The sequence below is a fragment of the Stegodyphus dumicola genome, chromosome X2 (genome assembly GCF_044657685.1).
Source record: "Stegodyphus dumicola isolate Sdum_Otavi_A_Nest chromosome X2, ASM4465768v1".
Classification (NCBI taxonomy): domain Eukaryota; kingdom Metazoa; phylum Arthropoda; class Arachnida; order Araneae; family Eresidae; genus Stegodyphus; species Stegodyphus dumicola.
This window is the reverse complement of record NC_140781.1, coordinates 118,674,795-118,698,241: the sequence shown is the minus strand read 5'-3', so window position 1 is coordinate 118,698,241 and position 23,447 is coordinate 118,674,795. Positions and strand designations below refer to the sequence as shown.

The following is a 23,447-nucleotide window of genomic DNA, read 5'->3' as shown; positions in this document are numbered from 1 at the left end:
AAAGAAAATTGGATACACAAGGTCTCTTTCAGCATATTACTTTTGAAACATTTCTTTCGTCATTTGATTTTTATAATTAATGTGATTAGAGATGACATCATTTCTTATATAAATGGAGTGAGGATAAATGTGTCATATTATTACACTAAAAAAATTCTTACCTGATGCCAATCAGATGGCAAATAAGACTTCACTTTGCAAGTCATAAGAGCAACATGCATAGCAACAACAGCAATTTGAGAGGCTGTAAATTCAACACACACCTCTAACATATAGAAATCCGAAATGATTTTCCACACAGTGGTATTAAAAGTTTGCCAGCAGGATCCTACTTCAGTTACAGGAATCAGATTTCGAGTAAAGAATAGAACATACTGAAACAAAAAAAAGTACTTATTATTATAATTGAATAAATACAAAATTTTTGTCTTACTTTTTATATACAGTCAAAACCAATTAACTGCGCTTTATCTAAAATGCTTTGCACTCCAGACACTGGAATACATGAGAGAAATTCACATTTGAAACTGTTGTAAGCAACAGGCAATTTCCAACTGAGCCCTATCTAAAATATTTAAGTGGTTTATTGCAGAATGATGAATAAATTACTGAACGATCAGTGTAAAGCAAAACAGTCACCAAATGATCCAAATTAAAATATTTGAAAATGTATGCAAATTGCTAATATTTTCCTGTTAATTAAAATATGGGCTGATTCTTCTTTTCTGTGGCTTTTTAACTGCCTCTTTTCTGTGGAGTTTGACTGCCTCAATTATGATTTTGAGTTAATCATAGATATTGTGCCATATTAACATCTTATATCAAGAGCCAATTCTTAAGCAACATTTTTAAGCATGGCAAAGCTAAGTCACATTAGTCCCTTTGAATAAGTATAGAAGACACCGCTTGTTAGGATTGCAGTCAAAGTTATCATGCAGATGTTATTATTGAATTACCAAAATAACACCCATTTCTACAAGAAAACATGGAAAACACACCGCTTACAGTGATCAAGTCAGTTAATGTTATCAAAATAGTATAGTATGTATTAATATTTTAAACTGAAAGAAAGTCGCCAAATAAAAGATAAAATTACCAAATAAGATCAAAATAGAAATTTAGAAATGACAGAAATATTGGCAAGTAAGAGACTGGTGCGAGAGAACTCAGTTGCTTGTGCTGCAGCACCAGAGTTCTACGTGCCCTTGAAGATGGTAATTACCTTGGGTTTCAATCCTGGGTCCGTTTAATGGGAGTCAAATTCTCTACCACCAGCACAAGAGCTCCTGTGCGATAGGCTCAAGAATTTCAACTCTTTTGAATTTGCGAGAGGCGAGCTGTTCTCAAGATTGCTTCTCACTCCCCTCCCAGGCATTTTTGATGTGATATGAGGTTGTGAGCCCAGTGCATTGATGGGCGATTGCTGAGGGTCCAGTGTGTGTGCATACTCAGTTGGATCTGTTGATGCATGATGGAGCATGTTTGAGAAGGCCCACTCTGTTGGCCTTTCTGTCGCTGTTAGGTTGAGGTGGAGCATGTTGTGCAGTTAAGTCCTCAGTGGAGGGAAGTTTTTTATAGTTCTCCGGGTCGCCAACATAGCGATCACAGGGAGCAAGAGACCTCGGTGGCTTCCAGTACATAGTCACTTGCTAGTGTTGCCACCTACTAACATCAGTGAGAAGTGCTGCAAGTTTCACATGCCCTTGAAGATTGTAATAAGCTTGGGACTCGATCCTGGGTTTGTTTAATGCGATTTCAATTCTCTATCACTAGCGCTAAAGAGCTCCGGTGCAAAAGGTTCAAGAATTCCCTTTCAAATTTGGGAACATTGAGTTGCTCTTGAGATCACTAGAAGATCATCTTGCCAAGCTGAGTGATTTTAAATTATGGCAACTATATACAAAGAATCTGGACTGACCGACCAAACTGCTTAAAAGAGAACTCTAGATGACCTTGCTCTTTCATGAAAAAGTGTCTCTTTGCTTGTATTGAGGTTTACACTTTAAAAAACAGTTTGTTTAAAAAACACTAATTCCTTTATTCTGTTTAGTCATTATCAGGGAATCTTGTAAAAGACATACAATTTGTAATTCATATTTCACACTGACATTTCAAATAATTCTATATATTTAATTAATAATTAAATAACTTACTTCAAATTGAAAATAAATTATGAACACTTTTGAAGTTTTTGAGAAAATTTCTTAAGTGTGACAAAAACAACCTAGCCTCCCTTATTTATTACATTTTTTTATACATAAATTAAAATACTTATGTAAATACAAATTTTGTTTCATAATATCTGTGCACTGGAAACAATTACTAGAAATTATCTTCAACACAGATTGTAGATTATGACTGGTTAACGGGGTTCTTTCTTGCTAATTTTCAATTGAGAAGAAAAGCTGTTCACATAAAAGGTGCACCCATAAAGTAACTGGACAAATTAAAAGAGCAAACGGTAAAATAAAAAAGTGAAAGAATAAATGTATGCTCAGAAAGAGTGACATCTCAACTTTGTTAAAACCAATTTAAACTGGTTAGTTCGTCAATTGCATATTAAAATGCCATTTGATGTCAATGGAGTCATTTTCTTTTACGGAAAGACATAGCACAAAAAAAAATTTGCTTAGAAAGAGAATAACATTAGAACATTAAATTTTATTACAAATTAGGTAATTGGGCTAGTGAAATATTAGAGATAATTCAAACGGTATATAGTGATGCATCGTTATCAAGAATTATAGTCAGCTACCGCATTTCATGGTTGGGATGATGAAGATGATAGCTGCGAATCTGAAGGTTTTCGGATACTGGAAACCAAAGGTGAAATTTTCCACTTACTGCATTTTGTAAAGAAATGTGGAGAAGTGGTAGGTAATAAGTGAAGATGACAGATTTTCATTACGATGATGATGCCCAATCATCAATGCATTAATGGACAGCTAAATCTGTAGTATGATTATAGATCCAGAAAATACCGCTACCGATAGTGAAGAAAGTGACAGAGAGGTTACTGAAAACGAAAAACAAGTTAGTTTTGACAAGTTAGTCGAAATTGTTGACACAGCAATTATAGGATTTGAACAGTGGAACTTCTGTAAATGAACAAAAACTTATATCTATAGAATTAAAGAGAAAGTATCAGCACAAAAATGAAGTAACTTAACTCCTTCACATCCAGTCTGCCCGACACCCCCTACATTGAAATGACCAGAACCACCCGAAAACGGCCGAGATTGTAATCTTCTTTTCTTCCCTCCCCCTAAGGTATGTAGTAGCAGGTGCACTTTCCCCAAATGCATTGTATCAGTTTACTGCAGACAGTTTGTCCTTACATACCTTAGAGTTTTTTTTTTTATCTTTTGGTTGATCGTGACATTTTGTTGTTGATTCTTTTGTGGTACAGTGTGCTTTTAAGCTTTAAACAGCAATAAAAGAGCAGTTTAAAAATTTAAGGATTATATTTATTTTTAAACAATTTATTCCATCCTATAAAAATAACAGAAATAAACAAAATCTCAGTCGTGATCATAGCAAAGCCAGAAAGGCTTGATGATCTGACCTTTAGAATAGTTTTATAAAGAAAAGGGTCAAAGGCTAATGGAATCTTTGTTCAAAAGTTCAAAGGATGTCAATGGACATCTTCACACCTATTTTCTGCGTTAATGGATGGGGAGGGAATGAAATTGCTGTGAAACTGGAAAAGTATTTCGGGCGGTTCAGGTATTTTGAGGATACAGCTTAGCGAAGAGTTTGGATTTCAAAGAGTTAAAACAACTTACAATGAAAGAAATTTTTAATAAATATATATTAATCTCTTTTGTAAATTTTGATATCATTTAGATCATAAGGTACTGCATTATTTCATAAATCACAATTTCATATTTTTAATTTTATAATTTTTACATGCCATCTTACTAGATTTTAACTGATGATCTAACATCAAGAAAAATCCCAAATCTGGGATCGCCGAAGTCCCAATGAGTCTGTATATCAGCCTTTAACCCCTTTATGGAATATTAAGCCAATGGAAGGGAAGAGAAAACACTGCTTACAAAGCCATTCACGATGAATAAAATATGTTGACTAAGCTGCTGCATGAATATGGTTGTCAAGTGAATGGCCTAAATTGTCTATGAAGTTGTATATTGTCTAACTGTTCTGAAAACATTTCTAATGCCAGCAAAATGGATCTATAACTATTGCACACTGCCTATGTAAGATCAAGCCAATGGAAAGAAAGAGAAAACATTGCTTACAAAGGCATTCACGGTGAACAAAAGATGTTGGCTAAGCTGCTGTGAGAACTCGGTTGTCCTGAAAACATTTCTAATGCCAGCAAAATGGATCTGTACTATTGCACAATGCCTCCTCATATCTATTTATTTTAAATTAGAAGTTCAAAAGAATATAAAATAGCAAAAGATTGTGTAATTGTTTTATACTGCTTTAATATGTGTGGTAAAAAAGAAAACTATGAGTAACTGGAATTTAAAAAAATTCCTCGGTGGTTTAACCCTCTCAGCGTTATGGCTGGAAAATTCCATATCGAAGGCTGCCTTCTACATTCATTATGCATGAAAATTTCTGCTAGCCTTTAATGTATCCGATTTTGGTTTGGATGTATATTGGAAGAAAAGGAATCAAGGTACAAAATGAGAGAGTCAATTTCAATTGAAATCAAGAAAACTCCACTTATTCATGACATTTTGAGGAACTTTGAAATTTCAGGGCTAAGAGGATTAAAGGAGTAAAGAGTTTACCTGTGGCACTATAATTCAAATGCATGATTGATGTCAGTAATTTTTAAGGAATGGCTTTTGAAATGAGGTAACAAAATGAAGAATAATATCCTTCTTGTTACTGGTAAGTAACTGCACAGCACATAATGTAAATACTAATATTAAGCATACTGAAGTTGCACATCTGCCAGCAACTACCACAGCCATAATTCAGAAACGGTTGTTAGGACAGTTTAGCTATAAAATTACTGCATGTTTTCTCTTCATTTGCCTAAAAAGCTATCATCATGCATCTTTCAGTGCAAATGAAGAGAAAACATGAAGTAATTTCAGAGCTAATTTGGCCTAATAACAGAACAATGATCAAGGGATTATAAGAGCAATGAAAGAACATTATTGCCACAATATGAGTTAGTCCTTTATAACATACATGATACAGAAGGATATCAATGCAACTGAATTAGCACAGAAAACTACCCTTCTTGATGCTTTGCAGCATGTCTTGAAGCCACATCTCAGAAAAGACAAAAATAATTAACTCTCCCCTCCTCTATTTTTATCATGAAAATGGGAAAAAAAATAAATAAGAAATAGAAATAGTAAAAGGCTATTATGGCTTTCAACTCCTTAAATATTACTCCAGTTACATACTTAACCATTCTATTTCATTAATATCCATCATCACATTAAATTAACATGTTAAATCTATGACAGAACAAGTTACTTTCGGAAGCAAATCCATGCACATCTTGTGATAAACTTTCTGAAGAACATGATGACGAAATAGGTGATTTCCTACAAATGCTGAGAGGAGGTATGCCCTACAAGTATTACGATTAGTGGTGCAGCATCACTCAATTTTTAGAAACATAGCAATTGCAAACAGTCAGTTGTTAATGACATTTTCCTTAATTGAACATGTTGTAAAATGAAGCATTTATATGTTTCTAGTCATCATAATATTAACTTCCACTGATATTTTGAAAGCCATATTCACCATATGTTACCTAAATAGCCATGGACAAACTTGATCACATTAAGCGGCACCTACTGTACAATTTTTTAACTAAAATTGCAAAAATGTTTCAGATAACTACCATAAAATATTTACTGTTTAATTATTTACACAATAATTTTTTAGAGAAATAAAAGAAAATCATAATTTTAGGTATAAATTTCAATACATTTCATTCACTTAATTTTTATTTTTTTTTAATTTTAATTCTTTACCTCATGTGCTATTTTCTGAGAAGTGTTGCCACCCAGCACTCTGAACAACATATGTTCAGTTTTCTCCAGATACTTGTCAAGGTTGAATTTTTTTTCACTCAATAAGTTCAAGAGATATTCCTTTTTTATCATACTGAAAATATATATATATATATATATATATATTAAATGGTTCACACATGCTTTTGATACATACATTCAAGTAAGTAGTTTTAAGTCTAAAGTTTTCCAATAAAGTTATAATATTTGTACAAAAACTGCAATGCAAATAATTTTTTCTAAGAAATAAAAACAACCAATCTTATAATATTTGTAAAAAAATTGCAATGCAAATCATTTTTTATAAGAAATAAAAACAACCAATCTTTAGATATATAACATCACTTACTGATGAAACGTAAGTACCACCATAGTTTTGCTAAGAGTTTCATCATAGGATTTACAGCTCAAAGTGAGAGTAGCTGCAGCAAGCATCTATAATTCAGAAACATAAAGAACTAATAACTATATAAAGTAAAATTTCCTGTATTGCAATATAATACATAAATGAATATTATGGAACTTGATACGAGCAATTAGAGGATAAATACATAGAAGTGATTAAAATTGTAAAGTAATCAATCCATTTATTGAGTTCATAGAGGTTCAAAATCAATGCATATTATTACGGGGATATATAGTCATTGCTGGCAGCCGCACAGCAACATTCAATTGCCATGGACTCGTGTAAAAACTGAAAGCGATCCTGCCGAATTTCCTGGCAGATATTCTATAACCTTTACGCAAGTTCATGCATGCTATGTAATAAGAGTGACAGTCTAACATATTCTATAAACTTTTGACTGGAAAAAGATGTGAAGATCTGCCAGGCTAATGCAAGTTTTAATGACACGATTTCCTAAAGATGTTTATCATGTATAAATACATAACTTGCAGAATGATGGTTCTGGGCACACACACAATTGCACTGGCAATACAGCAGGTTGCATGATACTATCGATACCTTAATCTTCTGAGCGGCCTGGGTTTTTGGACTGTCATGAAGACCTGTATTTAAAGAGCCTTTATTTGCTAAATATGTATATTTACCTATTTTAGTCTCATTTTCATAAACTTACATTCATCAAGATGGCATTTATATTATTAATGAAAGTAAGAAAGCAAAATATCTTAAATCATAAGCTAATATATAACAAGTGACACAAAAATCACATGGCCGGATAAAGTCAGTAATGGCATTCAAAGTGTTAGAGTAGTGTAAAGGATCATTTAAAGTGACTGATTATCAAAAAGAAAATTAACTCCTAAATAAAAACACCAGGTGTTGTGAAAATATTTCACACAATAAAAATGAAAAGCGTTGTTTAGATCTCCTCCTTGTTACCTGCTTAGTTTTTTAAGTTAGTGAAAACAGTGACCCATAGCTGAAACTTGCTACTATTGCACCAGCAAGTAGGCATTAATATTGATGGTCAGAATTTAGTGGCAGACATTGCAGTAAAAAAAAGATAACAGAGTCTAGCCTCTGTTAATGTGGTTAAATAATCATGAATAACACATAATGAAGCTGTCCGTTTAGGGCTGCTCTCATTATTGCAGATCCTTCTCAGTTCTCATCCTAGACTTGCCTAATGATTTATTAGCATGACCAACCTACTTTCTTGAAAGTGATGACGCAGCACTGTTAAAATCAATTATGTTGGTTGTACTGTCATCAAATGGAGCTCGGAGTCATTATCATTTGCTGATGAGACACCATTTTTGCAAAACAAAGTAACATAACGACAAAGTAACATACTGTATGTATATTTCCAGCTGTGCGCTTCCAATGTGTTTTAGACCTATTTTGTGCATTTTCTTTGATCTGCATCTCTATCTAAAAGGTATTTATATTCTAAGGTTCGAAAACACATGATTTTTTTTTAATATACATGGAACTTTTTGGACATGGAGTATATTTTAATAAAGTGAAATAATTTGAAATTATTTCATTAACAAAAGTTACTTGCATATGACATTTTTAACCTACTTGGCTGTATCAATGATAACAGGTGACCTACCCAGTATTTTCCTTTGACTAAGAAAATGTTAATCGTGATTTGGCCTTGAGTGGTTCTTTCTTCGGTCTCGCTCACATCAAGGCAACTCACTGCATTTTCGTTAATATCCCCACCCCTCTGGCAAAGGAAATCACCAAAGTGAATTAATCAGTGCTTAAATAAAAACAAGTAATAACAGGCAACAAAGAATATAGGAGGCTGAAATGCAAAAATATGTTATACCAAACATATCAATCATTGCAGATCAGTTTTTCACATTTGTGGATCTCAATGGCAGATATAACAGATGTCTATTCATACAAGAAATTTCGGTTTATTAAAGGCCTCTCAACAAAGCCAGATTAGAATGACATGATACACAGGTAAGGACAGCTGCATGGTATGCAACTTGTTTACTTTATGTAAAAATATGTGCATTTCAATATTTCATCATCACCTTCAAGTAAGTGGTGTAGGAGAATGCATAGAGATTGATGGGGGCAATTTTTGTAAGAAATGTAAGACCAATCATGAATAGCTGCTTCAAGATGATAATACCAGCACAACTATTATTCTCCTCTGATTCAGATGCAGAGGACATACAAAACTCTAAAATCATGTACATTGCACAGAAGGGACTAGGGTTTATTCATGTTGCTAATGGTAATGATGCTGTAGAGAGATGACACTTTATATTTTATTTTAATGGCGAGATAGCCAGATGCTACTTTCAATCACACAAACATAAGTGCACAAAAAACAATTTGCAGTGATCAGTAGCAAGCTTACAGGACTCCAGAAAAGGGGTTTTCAGCCTTTTGTGCACTCTTTTCGTGCACTATTGCACTCTTTTCGACATTGCGAAAAGATCATTTCCCCTCCTTTTCAAAATTAAAAAAATATATCCATTTATCTAGATAGATGATTTTTTAATGTGTTTTATAAATTAAACAACAAAAAAGTGCAGAATATCTTGATAAATTAAATTTGAATAAAAGTAGTTTTTTACATTCATAAATAAAAAATAAATACTTAACAGCTAAAAGGTTGCACCACATTCCTCCCTGAATCTCAAAAAGAATATAGGTGTTAATATTTATTCCAACTAATAACGTGCAAAGTTAAAGTCTAAACTCAGATTATCACATGCAATATTACCAAATTCTTTGTTTAGTATGTTTACATTATCTTTAACCAAGACTGTTTTCAAAATTGACACTGCCAAGTATTAGCAGAGAAGAATAAATTATTTTATTTCACTTTATGTCCAGTTGTAAGAACGTCTACCACATTTTTAAAACAATTTTTCTTAAAACAGTAGTCTTGCAGGCAGCATGCTATTGCTTGTGTTATTGCTTGTATATCCCAGGTGAAAGGTTAAAAGAAATTTTCATGTCATGTCCATTAAAACACACCTAAGCATTATGAATTATACTTTTAACTCAGCAAAATAAGCAACTGCTTTTTCTTTACCATAATACATAACAAAGGCGTAAATTTCACATTTTGCCGTATGTATGCTGACTCTGGTGACTGAACCTCAGTTGAAATGATTTAATGATGGAACCATCAGTTCATCTCAACTGAAATTTCTTATTCTTGAGTATCAGATGGTACACATATTTTTTATAGAAAATTATCCAAATAAATTTCAATGTGTATGCAAAAAAAAAATAAATAAATAAAAAATAAAAACAACAATAATAACAAGTAAAAAATACAAAAAATATTTTAAATTAAAAATTTTAGTACTTATATATTAACGCCATTGCACTTACGTATTAACGCCACAGCAGCAGAAGTTGTACTGATGCACCAATAAAGAGCAATCCTATTGTTCGCGCGCAGTTAATTGTTTGGATTCCTTTTTGCCTTGTTGTTTGCTGATTTTTGATGCCATAGTGTTACGAAAATGAGTCTTTGGGATTTGCCAAACACAGAAGAAGATGCAATTTTATTCTTTCAGGAGCGAAATATTAAAAAAAAAAAAAAAATGTACCAATTCGTATGATATGAAACTTTATTTTGGTAAACGTACGTTTTGGAAATGTAATTTAATACAGTATGTATGATCCACAAGGGGGACTTGGAAAAGAGAACTGGTTTGAAGGAAGCAGAATCCCATTTCGTTCAGCTCTGATATTCATATACTGCTGGTGCGAGGAGTTGACGTTGATTAAATTTTGGAAAAGCAACTTGATTCATCAGATAAAACTGTTACAGATGGGAGCAATTACATGTGTGAGTTATGTGTCTTGGATATGGAGAATAAACCAAACAAGAAGGTAGGTGGACAGGATTGCATTGTGGAAATTGATGAAAGTTTGTTTACTCAGCGTAAAAATAATTGTGGTTGAGTATTACCCAAACAGTGGGTGTTTGGTGGTATATGTAGAGAAACAAAAGATTCGTTTGTTGTCACTGTTCCTAATAGAACTGGCTCTACTCTTCTTAATAAAATTATTGAAAATATTGCAGATGGTATCACAATTTATTCTGACGGTTGGAAAGGTTACCAGAATAGAAAAAGGATTCCTACATGCTAAAATTAACCATAAATACAATTCTATTGATCCTGATATAGGAGTTCATACACAAACAGTTGAGAGAATGTGGGGCAGTGCTAAATGGAGGAACAAGAGACATAGGGGGACAGCAATACATCATTTAAAATCTTATTTAGCAGAGTTCATATATAGCAACAGCATAAGGTTAAAAAAATAGAGACTGTTTTGAATCTATGTTAAACTCTATATCGGCCCATTTTCTACCGAAATCCGAATAACTACTTTGATTTTAAATAAAGTGTTTATGATTTGTCGCAAAAATTTTAGGTGTAGATTGACGGCACTTAAAAACCGCCAAATCTGCAGCTGCGGTGACGTTAATACGAAAGTACTAAAATTTTTAATATGTGAAAAAAACTGTATTAACATCCAAGTGTCATCCACTACAAGTTTATAAAAAATGTATTTGAACTTGCATGGATGAATAAAAAGTATTTCATTAACAACTAATTAATTAATTAAAATCTTAAATAAAAAAATTTAAATCAATTCCTACTTAGGTCAACAAAGAAAAATTTTTAAAATACAAAATAAAAATTTTAAATTTTAATATGTGAAAAAACTGTATTAACAAAGTGTCATCCACTAAAAGTTTAAAAAAATTTATTTGAACTTGAGTGGATGAATAAAAAGTATTTCATTAACAATTGAAAATTTGAACAAAATATAGGGAGAGTGTGAGCTAATAGTACAAATTTAATAATAATAATAATAATAAATAAAATAGTGAAATTCTTTTAAAGAAAGGAAATGCTATTAAAATATAAACAAACTCAAGCAATTTTCTACTCACAGCTGGATCATATTTTGCAACTTCCTTTGATCTCTGCGCCATATGTGCAAAAAGCATCGCCTTGCTAATTACCATTGAGATACATTTTAATTTCAGACCTGTGAAAAAATAATAACAATTAAATACACAGAAATAAATAAATGAATGTTATATGATTTACAATTTTGTGGTTGGAAATCAATTTCAATAAAAATGTGTCTAAAATATTATTTATTTAATAAAAAGCACTAACAAAACTAATATTAAACTTGTACATAATATTAATGTATACAATGCAGGGCTGTATACGGCCCACCAAATTATTTTTATGGCCCGTGAGTACATTTTACTATGAATAAATTTATGTTACTAAATTATTATTATTAATATTAAAATTATTTTACTATGTGAAAATTTAAATCTAATTTGAATTTAAAGTAGGTACTACAGTCAAAAGTCGTTAATCCAGACTAATATGTATTTTTTGGGGTGCGGGAGAAGCCCCTACCTAACCATAAAAATTATTAAATATCGTTTATTAAATTTCTTATAATAAAATATTTGAAATATGCAATAGTGTCCCCAATATTGAAGCTCGTAAAAATTGGTAGCACCTAGCTCACTTATCGGCAAAAGACACAGGGAAGAGCCAGTGCCGATAGGCGTATACAATACGCTACGAAAAGGCATGAAACGCTACAAATGAACACGAACAGGCAGCTAGGTTACGGAGAAAAGAAAAAAACTTTGTGGGAATACAAGCGGAGAACGTTATCCCAACTTGCGCCGAGTTCAACATGTGCTACTCCAATGGAATCTACGGATTCACAGATTTGTATCTGCATCTACTGCACCTGTGTGTTAACCTCTTGAGACTAATACATTCCTAATTGCCCGTTCAAGTCAAATAGGATTCAGTGATATTACAAACGTAACAGCATTATATATATTATATTACATTATTTCTAAATAATTAAATCGATTATAGTGAACCCCACTATGTAAAAAAAAAAAAAAAAAAAAAAACGACAATGGAACGATAAGTATGCCGGTTATGGATTTAACTGCACAACCGAAAAAGATGGTACACAACAACTGCAATGCATCTTGTGTTCCAAGATATTTTCAAAGAGCAATCTCAAACCATCAAAGTTAGAGCATTTCAACAATCTGCATGGTGCCGAAAAAGCGCATAGCATGAACAGCTTGAAGTCAAAGAAGGCTTGGTTTGATACCAGTGGAACTATCCTAAAATTGTGCAGACCAGCAATTCAAAAACCTGTATTAGAAGCGTCATATCAAGTGGCATATTTATGTGCAAAAAATAAGAAATTCTTCTGCTTTAATTATTGCTAAAACAGTTTTAGATTCGGAAGCACATAAAAAAATCCAACAGATTCCATTATTGAATGATATTATACGATCGCGAATACAAGATCTCAGTGAAGATATTTTAATGCAAGTAATTGAAGACATAAAAATCAGTCCACTAAAAATAAGCATGCAACTGGATGAGTCAGTCAACTGATGTTGATAATTGTAGCCAACTTTTGGTATTTGTCAGATATGTGAAGGAAAAAGAGGTGATAGAAGAATTTCTATTTTGTGAGCCACTGGAGGTGAATACGAGAGGAATTGATGTTTTCAATCTCATCAAAGATTTTTTTACTAAATATCAATTACCAATGAATGTGATTGGCTCAATATGCACTGATGGAGCCCCAACAATGTTAGTCAAAAATTCAGGATTTTTTTCATACATGAAAAGAGAATTACCGGAAGTTATAATAACGCATTGCATGTTGCATCGTCATGCATCGAAAGCATTGCCAGAAAGTTTAAAACAACATCTAACTACAGCAGTAAATGTAGTAAAATACATCCGAGGGCGAGCGCTTAATCATCGCATTTTCCGTGCATTTTGCGAAGAAATCGGTGCTGATCATACCGTGCTCTTATATCACACCGAAATATGATGCTTATCAGAGTTTTTTAATTGCGTGAGGAAATTATTCAATTACTGACTAGTCAAAACTGTTATTTAGTAAAAGATTTTGAGAGTGATGATGCAATGCTGAGGCTGGCCTACTTAGCAGACATATTTAGCCATTTAAATGAATTGAATCTATCAATGCAAGGATTTGGTATAAATATATCTAGTGAAAAATTATCTTCATTTATCGCAAAATTAGAAATTTGGATACGTCGAGTAGAAAAGGGGAATTTTGCAAACATTCCCTTGCTTGATTCTGTTATTGCGAAAAATGAAAAGAATACAATTATACCCGACATTGTAATACATTTGAGACAATTGAGCGAATCATCAAGGGATATTTTTCTACCCGAAATCTTAAAAAAACTCAGAGATGGATACTGGATCCATTTCTATTTGACTTAAATTTGATGGATGATAGCGATCTCAAAAAAAGATCAACTTATTGAAATGCGAGGAAGTGGACATGTTCATAAGGAATTTGAACAATTAGAATTGCAACAATTCTGGTGTTCACAGCTACAACGTTATCCAGAGTTGGCGAACGGAGCACTGCAGTTACTCTCACACTTTGTTACCACCTACTTGTGCGAAATGGGATTTTCATCGCTTTTGCATATAAAAACTAAAGCGAGAAATAGCTTAAATGTAAGTGAACACTTACACGTATGTCTTTCAAAAAAAGAACCTTGCTTCGCCAGTATAATAATGAACAAACAACAACAGACTAGTCATTAATAAAAATAATATTGTTTCGTATTTATATCTCTGCACAATGCACTACCTATGAGGGTTTACTTGATCTGGTAAAAGTTAAATAGTCCGAACCTCCCCCCCCCCCCGACAGACGTGAAACAAATTATCACTATGTCTGAAAGTAATTATAAATCAGATAATAAATTTCAATAAAGGTTTAAATAATCTTCTTATTCAAAAAGAAATTGGAACATATAGGCCTGTTCTTATGCTAACAAAATCAATTACAGTTTGTAGTGATATAATTAAACAAGTCAAAGTCAAACTAAAAATATGGATTAGTGGTTAAAGACTATACAATTTAATTTCAATTTAATCTGTTTCAGTAACTCTATTGTCATAATAAACTCAAATGTTAGCAGCAGTAATGGAAAGACTAATAATTACAAATTATCAGAGCTGGCAGAACTAATGCAGGGAGCAAGTGGAGATCAGAAACACACTTGTCTTCCACTACAAAAACCTCAGTTTAAAAACTGTCTGATTTGCATTCTGGTGAGGAAATAGAAATGGGAAATTATAGTAAAGGCTGAAACTGTAAATAACTAGGTAATTTACATAATAATAACTGTACATATCTTTGAAGAATAATTTTTTTTCTCTTTACATGTTTAGTTTTTTTTTTTTTTTTTTTTCCAACACGTTTCCTTTTCACTTTAAATTTTTGGGATTTAATTAAAGACTTCTGTTATTCTAAAAGACTAAATGAATTTAGAATGTATGGAAAAAGCTGCTAATTTTATTTCTTTAGTAATATGAACATTCAGAAGAAATATGAAATACATATGGTAAAGTCTGGTCACAGAGTTGGTGTGGCATAATTTTTAGAATTTAGAAGACACACTGAGCAACAAAATCTAGAAATGGCAAAACTTTTAGAATTTAGAGCAGGCACTGAGAGCAGAATTTAGAAAGGCACCAAGCAGCAGAATTTAGGATCCACAGAGACTGCATCAGGTGGCAAAATGCCTAGCGCCAGTTCTGTGTATGATGCATTAAGACATATTAGATGCATCTTTTGAATTGTCAGTTTTCAATTTCTTTATTAATAAAAAAATTCTTTTCTATAATACCTGTCCATATGATAAGATTAGAAGTACTTTTGATATTTTCCATGCTTGTGTCTAGTGAAACGTAGAGAAAATAAAGGAAAGATAAAAATGTTAATAAAGCGATTCTAGAATCAGAAGTAAAACATTCAACTACAGTCAAAAGTCTTTAATCCAGACTTGTCGGGACTTCGGCGATTCCAGATTATCGATTTTTCCGGATTATAGATCATCAGTTTAAATCTGGTAGGATGGCATGCAGAAATTATAAAATTAAAAATATGAAACCGTAATTTATAAAATAATGAGCAATTATGATCTAAAGGGTATCAAAATTTACAAAAAAAGAAGCTTAATATTTATTTGTTTACTTTATTAAACATTTCTTTCAACACGCGCTTACGTAAAGCATACCTTACGCATAGCCGAAATTAGAAAATTGCAACCAGAAAACTATTTGATTTGTATTCGTGATATTTATAATGACGAGGAATTTGATTTAAATCATATCAAAGACGGAGTACATCGAGATTAAATACTACATTTAGTAAGGAATTATAAACCGAATAAAATCAGATCAACTTCCAGTTCATTGCGCACCGCGACTTCCCCCCCCCCTCGCAGAGCAGCGTGAAATTGATAAACAGATTTCGGAACGGTTAGATAAACAAAGGATATGCATTTTTTGTAGCAATTCGTTTTTTGTTTAATGGATATAGAAACATACTTTCGTTTTCTAGATCCTTTGGGAGCTCCAGCATCGGAAATTCTATTTGACATAATCGAAAGTTCAAGCTTACTTTTATAAAATTGCTCTGACAGTCTGCAAAAAATAATAAGCCGGATCCAATTCGAAGATTAAGGAACAACGCAATCATCAACATTAACTGAAATAGATAATTAGAGCTTATACCGTCCGTTATACATTAAACATGCACGCGAAAACGTATTCTGCGCTTGCGCAGATGCATATGCGCAGTCGTAAATGTCTTGCGCGCACGCGTAAAACGCCTATGTGCATGCGTCAACGCGCCGCATGCGCAGAAAGATTTTAGCTTTGAGGTCTGGATTATGGGTATCCGAATTAACGAATTTGACTGTATTATATTTTCATTGTTCTTCCAGATGTTCTCCAAAATGTAAGAAACAGCGTGTTACTACCATGAAGATATTTTTCATTTTATCACATTTTTCTGGAATCTTTTAGAATCATGGATCTATAAATTTGCCTTAAAATCTTTCTAAACTTTCCAAGTTTCTATGTCTAAAATCCTAAGGAAAAATTACTCCTACCAATTCTGTAATAGCAAAAAGCCAGAAATGTTTTTTAAAAAAATTGGAGGAAAAATGTGTGAAATTAATTTTATACAGAAAACTGATGCATTTCTGAGAATTCTGATCATTCTGAGAAATGGAAAAAATTCTTACCATGAAAAAATTAAAATGACATTTTTAATTAATTACACAACTATTTTGCTTTTGCTAAAAATTGTTTTGTAAACTGTGCTTTATAGCATTATTCCTTGCTTTATTTTAATGTCTAATATTTTAATTAATATATTAATTAAGACACAATAACACGCCGAATAAATACTAATTCAGAAGTCAAACAACAAAAATCAGTGTTATATTTGCAAAATTTTTCACAGGACTAGTTTCGATGGTTTTACCGAACCACCATCCTCTGCTGCAAAACCGCAAATGAACAAGATAGGAAATAATGATTAGATAAGATAAGAAAGCCTGGACAAGAATAAGCAAGTGGCACCATCTGTTGGTGAAACCAGAACTAAAACATAATTTCTTTAAAGGCCGAAGGTTTGAACTTGAGACTTGCAATTCTCTTCTGTTTCTCGACATTCTGGTCACACGTAACACATCCAACTTCAGTACTACGGTTTACAGTAAACCTTCATCGGTTTGCCTTCCACCACACTTTAAATCATGTCATCCGACTAAACAAAAGTTAGCTTTATTTTATTCCTATGTTTTCCGTGCTCTTCAAGTTTGCTCCTCCAAACTAGCCCTTGATGAAGAACTAAATTATTTAAAAGCAATAGCTATTGACAGGGGCTTTTCACCCAACATTATTAATCAAGCAGTTAAAAAATTCTCATCTCAACACACTAAAAGCCACACTCTTATTTTAGGAGATTATAAAAATTCTGTTGTCATTCCCTTCTTTCCATCAGTTAGCTACAAAGTTGCACATATTTTGCAGAAATTTAACTTTCGGGTTGTTTATTCTCCCATCAATAAAATTCCGAGTTCCATACTCAAGGACCCCATTCCAGATATGAATTCCTGGGGTATTTATAGGATTCCTTGCCAGTGTGGTTTAATTTACATTGGCCAAATTAAGAGAGCCATAAAATTTTGCGTCAAGGAACATGAGGCATATGTTAGAAAAAAGGAAACCCAGAAGTCTTCTGTTGCTCAACATTGTTGGTCCGAAAATCACACTTTCAATTTTTCTGCTGCCAAAATTATTCAAAAAACATCTTCTATTAGAGAACTGGATTTTCTAGAGGCATTTCACATTCATAAAAATCTTTCTGTTCTAGTTAACGATCCTAATTCCAATCCAAATTTGCCTTCGACCTTTAAAGAAATTATGTTTTAGGTCTTGTTCACCAACAGATGGCGCCACTTGCTTATTCTTGTCCAGGCTTTCTTATCTTATCTAATCATTATTTCCTATCTTGTTCATTTGTGGTTTTGCAGCTGAGGATGGTGGTTCAGTAAAACCATCGAAACTAGTCCTGTGAAAAATTTTGTAAATATAACGCTGATTTTTGTTGTTTGACTTCTGAATTAGTAATATATTAATATTTTAATTCCTTGCTTTATTTTAATGTTATTTCTTAAATATAATCCCAATATATTACCATTACTTTAATGAAATTTATCAATGTTAGAATGTTCTAAAAAAATCGTCAAAAAATTCCCAGATCTCGGAATTAAAAATTTTCTATAGAAACCGATCTTAAAATCGCCAAAATGTTGATAATCACCAAATTTAGAATCGTTTAATAAAAGAATTCACATCCCCAAAAGTGGAAAGTTGTTTGAGAGCTCTTCATTACAAAAACTGAATTAATTTTGAAATGCTTAAGTTTCACTTCTTGCTTAGAAACTCGAGTATCCCACCATAATTTATATTACAAATAGGAACAAATTAGAACTCATGAACCCATTCAAAAAAAAAAAAGCCATATTTGTCAGTGAATCGCCAAAAATATTCCTGCAAAATGCTAATTCACACTCAAAATGGCAGTCGTAAAAACAGACAAAAATTTCTGATGATTAAAATTAAGGACCTTCTGCCTATTTTGACCAAAATTAAGGACTTTTAAGGACCAAAAAGCAATTCTAAAAAAACTTAAGGACTTTTAAGGACTCTTAGGGACTGTACGAACCCTGTGCAGGTAAGACCACTGAAAACAGGTAGTTAGAACTGGTATCCTGCATGCAAGTTTTTATGGTTTTCCTCAAGTGTACAGTAAATACCACTCAATTTTCCCTAAAACATCTCCTACAAAGGTATCCTTCCCTTTAGGCAAACAGTTGTCAAGTGCTTTGCCATAATTCTATCGATCTGAAGTTTAGAAATTTTGGAGATGTCTGTTAGTTCTTTTCCTACACATATAATGTAGCATCTAAGCCTGCCAGCAACCGAGAGGTAAAGTCGCTGAGCACTGACAGTTAGACACAGATTCAAATCCTGGCAAACATATTAGCTGCATGGAAGTGCAAGGGAAAAAACAGATAAATAACAATTAATTTATATCCTCAAAGTTAATTGTTATTTATCTTTTTCCTTGCACTTTGAAAAAAACCATTAGAATTTTGAACATAAACAGTACAGCATGCAGTGGAGTTTTACAAATTATCCAGAAAAGTGTATGTTAATGAGTACGATATGCAACTTTATTTGAAAAGATATAAATAATGGATAATTTGAAAAATTATGACAAGCGATTTAGACTTTTATATGCTATATCCCTAACCTTTATCTCTTGTTCATTGAAATAAATGGTAATTAGTTCTTTTAAATTTTTTCCTGAATGATTAGTGCAAATTTGGCTGGATTTCTGCTAACTTTAACGGTTGACAGGATTTTATAATCAGATATGATGTTTAATAACTTTAAAGCCTATGAAAATGTGTTGGCTTATATGTAAAAAACTTTTCTCCAAAATTTTACATAATTTGAAATGCAGACTTTTGATATTTAAGCTGATGACAAATAGGATGACGGTTTTTATAATTTTAGGCCAGAAATTTCTTCTTTGTTTCACTTCTCTACGATAAAGCTTATTCTTTGTATGCTCAACTATCAATAATTTTCTCATATCTGGCAATTCCTGAGCTTTCTGGATAGTTGAAGATTTAACACTTTTTTTTTTTTTTTTTTTTTTTCAGTCTGCTTTGATGATGATGAATTACTATTTTGATGTCAAAAGATATAAAAGTTATCCAATAATTTCCCTGTAGTACACTATGACTTTAATTCTTGACCTTAGTGACTACTCTAAAAACAATTTGTAGAACACTACTGTAATTTTATGTTTATAGCTTTGTTTACTGTCAACAGCTAAATTAAATGATTTCAATATTGTGAAAATGTCTACTTGCATTTATTATACTGTAAGAAGGAATAGTCATCACTAAATTATTCAACTGCATTCTGACATTTCCTTATGAAAAAGCAAGGATATCAAGTTCATAAATTTATATCATGAGTTTACACATTATAAAGTCTGAAATAGAGATATCCAGTTGTAGAAATGACCTATTAGCCAGAGCACCACTAAAACTTCTTTCAGACAAATTTTCTTTTTTCTCACAGAATGTACGAACGAAGTATATGAGACTAAGAAAAAGGGTACTTTCCAACTAACGTGATGACATTAACCAAATGTACGACGATGTACCAAATGTCGAAGTCTGTTTGCATCACATCATGAACAGTTTTGTACTGACGTCGCTGCAAATAAGTAGGAAGAATAAACACAAATCCAAGAATTTTCTCTCCTAGATTTTCAGTTTCATATGGGATACCATGTGCAAAAATGGAAAAATAAACATAAGCATGACACTAGCCATCACCACCTCATCAAATTCATGTCACAGTGATCACATGAAAGGGGGATACTCAGATAACAGGCATTTGGCGAGATTTCTGAAATCGCGTTCGCCAACTTGGGCGATAGGTGCCAAACAGTGGGAAGAGTGTTTAGGTTGCTAGCCCAGATGTTAACTAAGATAGGGAAATGGAAAGGGATATTTTCTATCTATATGGTTGATAGTTCGGCGTTGGGTATCGTGACTTTGCACATTAATCTTTGTGCTGATGATAACATGACTGTCAGTAGACATTTTGAATTGGCTGTTTAACCCTCTCAGCGTTATGGACGGATTTTTCCATATTGAAAGATGGCTTTCCAAATCGTCACACACGGATTATTTTGCCAGCTTTTGATGAATCCGAAAGCATTTCAAACGATTTTTTCTGCCTTACACTTTCTGCCTCGAAATCGTTGAGGACAGAATATTCCGTAGTGTCGTTCACTCCGACCTCCTGTCGCGCTTAATTGATAGTGGGGAAACAGCGATCGTTAGAGAAAGATGTTACAATGGAAGGGTCATAAATAAAAACATCAAATCCAGCCGTCCCATCTGCCGACCTGAGGGCGATTTTCGTGCCGAAACTGGAAAATACTGGAAAGCCTTCAACACAAACCTTTCTGTATGTGCGAAACAAAACTTCTTCTGCAAAAGTAAATGTAATTTGCACGGAACCCACGAGTAACTTTCAAAGAATTCAGCATCACCTAATTTACAAATAATTTCTTTTAGCATAGAATAAATACTTAAACAGGTATCTCACAATGACTGTAGAAACAGAGAAATTTGATAAAATTTCTGTTTTAGCTGTGCACATTGATTAAAAATATTGTATTTTTTTAAATTATTATAACCATTCACAAAAAGAGTTACTTCAATACATATTTTGAATAACTATTCTGAAATAAAAATGAGATTTTTGAAAGAGTTCAAATCTTGTAATTCCATTTCAAACTAATGTGTCATTTATATGTTTGTATCGAAATTCATTTAGTTGTGTGAATGTGAAGTACGTACATTTTGTTATTGAAATATGAGGACAAGGTGCGTTTTCTTAAAGAAAAATTCGTTTTACTTTTCTGATTTCTTATCTAAAACGAACTACTGAGAAATTTCCTTGCATGATATGAAAAATCATTCGCAAATAATATCGTATTTGGTTAAATCGCTTTTTGGCATTGATAATATAAAGTACTGAAAGTACATGAAATCGTATAATGCATTTTTTACCCTAAGCAAAATACTTCCATTTTACTGAAAGTGTTATCGAATAAAAAGGTATGAAAGACATTTGATTATGAATATTTTACTGTTATGAAGATGCGTTTATTTCCAAATTTCGAAACGGTTGAGACATAAAATTCTCAGCATGTAAGAGTAAATATTTATGAAAAATAGCTGTTACTAGAAAAAGAAATGTAAATAGCTTTTTATAATATCATCACGAGCATTATACAAAGGTGGAAAAAATATGATGGTGATCTGGGTGATGCAAAAAATTTCGAAAAAGGAAATAAGAATTTCCAATTTTTTGTATATATCAAGATTTGAAATGATACAATTAGATGCTCAGATAAAGATAGACAACTTTGACTTTCATGGAGGACTTTGGATGGGAAAACAATTTGTTATTTACGACTACAGTTAATTAAAACAAAGGAGGGCTGTCTCTGTATGGGAAGGGATGCCTTCTTGAAAGACTTTTTATAGAAAACTGGCTCGTATTCACGTTACAAGTGGGAAAACTCAATTACAGGTCAAACTACTAGTGTTCAGTGACGTTACTACTCAGCCGCTAGTGGACATTATTTATGACTAAGGACTAATGAGCTGTTAAGTTAGGTGCTGATTACCATTTATTTTTAAACTCATTAGTTAATACTTACGATTGGAGTTTTACTAAAAAGGCCAATATATATATGCATGTATTTCTTGAAATCAGTTTTCACATCTTATTAACATTTTATGTGCAGTTTTTATGCCATCCTTCCTTCATGTCCACTCAAATAATTTCACAGCCTAAGAACAAAATAGAACTATTTAAAATTTAATATCTATGTTTCGTTTGAAATATTTTTCTTTGGTTTGGTTTACTTGAAAAAGCACTCGAAGGCTATCTGCCAAAGGAGGGATGCCTTTATGAAGAACTGTCTTAAGAGAAAATGGCTTCTATACATGTTATACAATGGAAAAATCCCCAAAACGTCCATGCAGCCAGCTCGTTCGCTGGGATTCGAACCGAACTACCCATGTTCAGCAATTTTACTGCTTGGCTGTTGGTGGGCGCATCACCTTTTGAGATAATTATCATAACATTATATGTTTTAATAGGCATCAATAACAATCAATGCTTACTATTGTGATTTACATTTCCAGTGGTATTAATCTCATAATTAATATTCTTTGCTCTGTGCCTAAGAGCAGTAAAGCTTCAACTGAGTACTTTTTAAGCGGAATTGGCTCATATTTCCGTAATTAATACAAACATGCTATTGTTTTTCTTGTCGCTGTCAATGATACCAATCGTACGATTTGGTATTCACTTTCGGAGCAAAAATACATTGAGAAATAAATCAATTTGAGGACAAATAAAAAAGAATTGATGAAATAAATATTATAAAAAAGCAAAATTCTTTTATATCTGGGTCATTTGTTACCATTTACTTTGCGTTTTAATATCTTTTCAGAATTTATTTCAGTATTGCTTCAATAATTCTTAAATATTTTGTAAAATGCGAAAAATTTGTGAAATTCATATTTTCTTTCAATTCTAAATATAATTTTCTTTCGCAGTTCTAAAAATGTATTCTTGGTATTATAGAGTAACAAAAAGACATAGTATTCACTAAATTAATATGCAATTATCGTTAATTAAAGTGCATTTTGGTAGTAGATTCATGATAGTTGTAATGTGCATATGCTTCAAAAAGATTGCACGACTAAACAATTTTTTCACTTTTCTGGGCAGAACCATGGTTCCAATTTATAATAAATATATAAATAAATAAAAATAAAATAGGCTTTCGCACAACGACAGTTTTTGACTCATTTTATTACAAATGTATGAAGCAAATTTCTTTCCGTTCTGCAAAAGAAGTTAATATGTCAATGAATAATATGTTTCTCAATGTGCTATTAGAATAAGAAATCCATACTCGTCTGATGC

At 32.3% G+C, this 23,447-nt stretch overlaps 1 protein-coding gene across 2 annotated transcripts in view; it reads right to left on the bottom strand.

Moving 5' to 3' along the window:
• LOC118186125 (cyclin-Q-like) overlaps positions 1-23,447 on the bottom strand; it is a 71,774-nt gene that overhangs the window by 23,817 nt on the left and 24,510 nt on the right. The window contains exons 2-5 of one of the 2 annotated variants that reach the window (XM_085809353.1): positions 11,375-11,472; positions 6,364-6,449; positions 5,976-6,108; positions 264-374 (exon numbers count right to left, since the gene is read on the bottom strand). In XM_085809353.1, the coding sequence (XP_085665479.1) occupies positions 264-374; positions 5,976-6,108; positions 6,364-6,449; positions 11,375-11,472 (428 nt within the window). Of the gene's footprint in view, positions 1-161; positions 375-5,975; positions 6,109-6,363; positions 6,450-11,374; positions 11,473-23,447 lie in introns of both variants that reach the window. The other variant, XM_085809352.1, reaches the window with a different exon arrangement.